Source organism: Lucilia cuprina, chromosome 3 (genome assembly GCF_022045245.1).
Source record: "Lucilia cuprina isolate Lc7/37 chromosome 3, ASM2204524v1, whole genome shotgun sequence".
Classification (NCBI taxonomy): domain Eukaryota; kingdom Metazoa; phylum Arthropoda; class Insecta; order Diptera; family Calliphoridae; genus Lucilia; species Lucilia cuprina.
In genome coordinates, this window is record NC_060951.1 from 67,111,048 (window position 1) to 67,112,329 (window position 1,282).

Consider the following 1,282-nt stretch of genomic DNA (forward strand, 5'->3'; position numbering starts at 1 on the left):
TAATTAATTAATTTTAACGATTTTAACTTTTTATATTTTTGTAATAACATAAAAAATATTTGCATATTTTTCTGAAAATTACACACATTTTGGTAAAATAAAAACATGATAATTGATGAATAAATAGATATTAAATACACAAATAAAGATTATAACATGAAGATAATATTCAGTAAAAATAATAATTAATAGAAGTTAATGTGAGATTATTAACATAAATTTAAATTAGATTTTTATTTAAAGCTAAGAAAATAATAGAAAATACTTAAGAAAAAGTAAATGCTATCTATTGACGTTCGATTTGCTTCAATTTAATTTTAGGACGAGAAATTTTGAATTTCAAAATGGAAATTAAACTTAAATAAATAGAACGGGCTTCAACTTTAACGTAAGTTAAACCAACGAGTGTTTTAAGACGAAATCAGAGCTAAATTATATATATATATATTTTTTTTTTTTTGATATATATTTATGTTGGCCTGTTTTATCACACACGGGAACATTGGTTAGCAAAACTCTGAAGGACTTAATTTTTCAGTCTATTAGAAGATCAATAATTTCTTTTTCTTTTTAGTTTTTTGTTTATCCACATTTAATTCAGATTCATCAGCATCCTAATTGAATGAAAGTAAAAAAACAACAACATATTAATTTTATTAATTTGTTAAAACTTTGTATTTGTTTAGGGTATACGAACGTACTTTGTCAGCATCTAGTTTTTTGCTTTTGCTTAGCTTTTTTCCTTCCTTCTGTTTCTTTTTCTCTTTTTTTGATAACTTTGTTAATGTTTTTCTAGAGTTTGAATCATCTTCTTCTCTTTTTGCTATATGCGACTCTAAACGTTGTTTAATGCTCTAAAATAATACATAATATTGATGTTATTTGAACGATTAGTTGGTTGCAATTTTAAGTATTAAATGATTTTTGGCTTTTATATAACTCACTTGATCTTCCTCAGCCTCACGAAGGCGGTCCATTTCCAAGCATTCCACCACTTCGTTACGTAATTTTACTACTTCGACCAAACGTTCTATTAAAGCTTCTTCTCTAGCCTTGTCAGAATCAGTTTTATTACGTTCAGGCTGAGCCATTAAAATTCGAATTTCATATTCCAAATCAGCTTGTTCTTGCTCCAGCCGATGTTGACGGCGTCTATACGAATAATAATAACAATAATAATAATAATAATAATAATAATAATAATATTAATACAAAACAAGTAAGAGTGCTATATTCGGCTGTGCCGAATCTTATATACCCTTCACCATAGTGTATTTTAAAC

At 26.1% G+C, this 1,282-nt stretch overlaps 1 protein-coding gene across 1 annotated transcript; it reads right to left on the reverse strand.

Moving 5' to 3' along the window:
* Nucleotides 1-3: 3 nt before the first annotated feature.
* Nucleotides 4-1,182, reverse strand: LOC111678956 (MICAL-like protein 1). Its single transcript, XM_046946279.1, has 3 exons — nt 945-1,182; nt 702-854; nt 4-614 (listed from the first exon to the last, which is right to left on the reverse strand). Exons 1-3 carry the CDS (start codon nt 1,089-1,091, stop codon nt 543-545), a joined length of 372 nt encoding a protein of 123 aa, XP_046802235.1. The 5' UTR covers nt 1,092-1,182; the 3' UTR covers nt 4-542.
* Nucleotides 1,183-1,282: the final 100 nt, after the last annotated feature.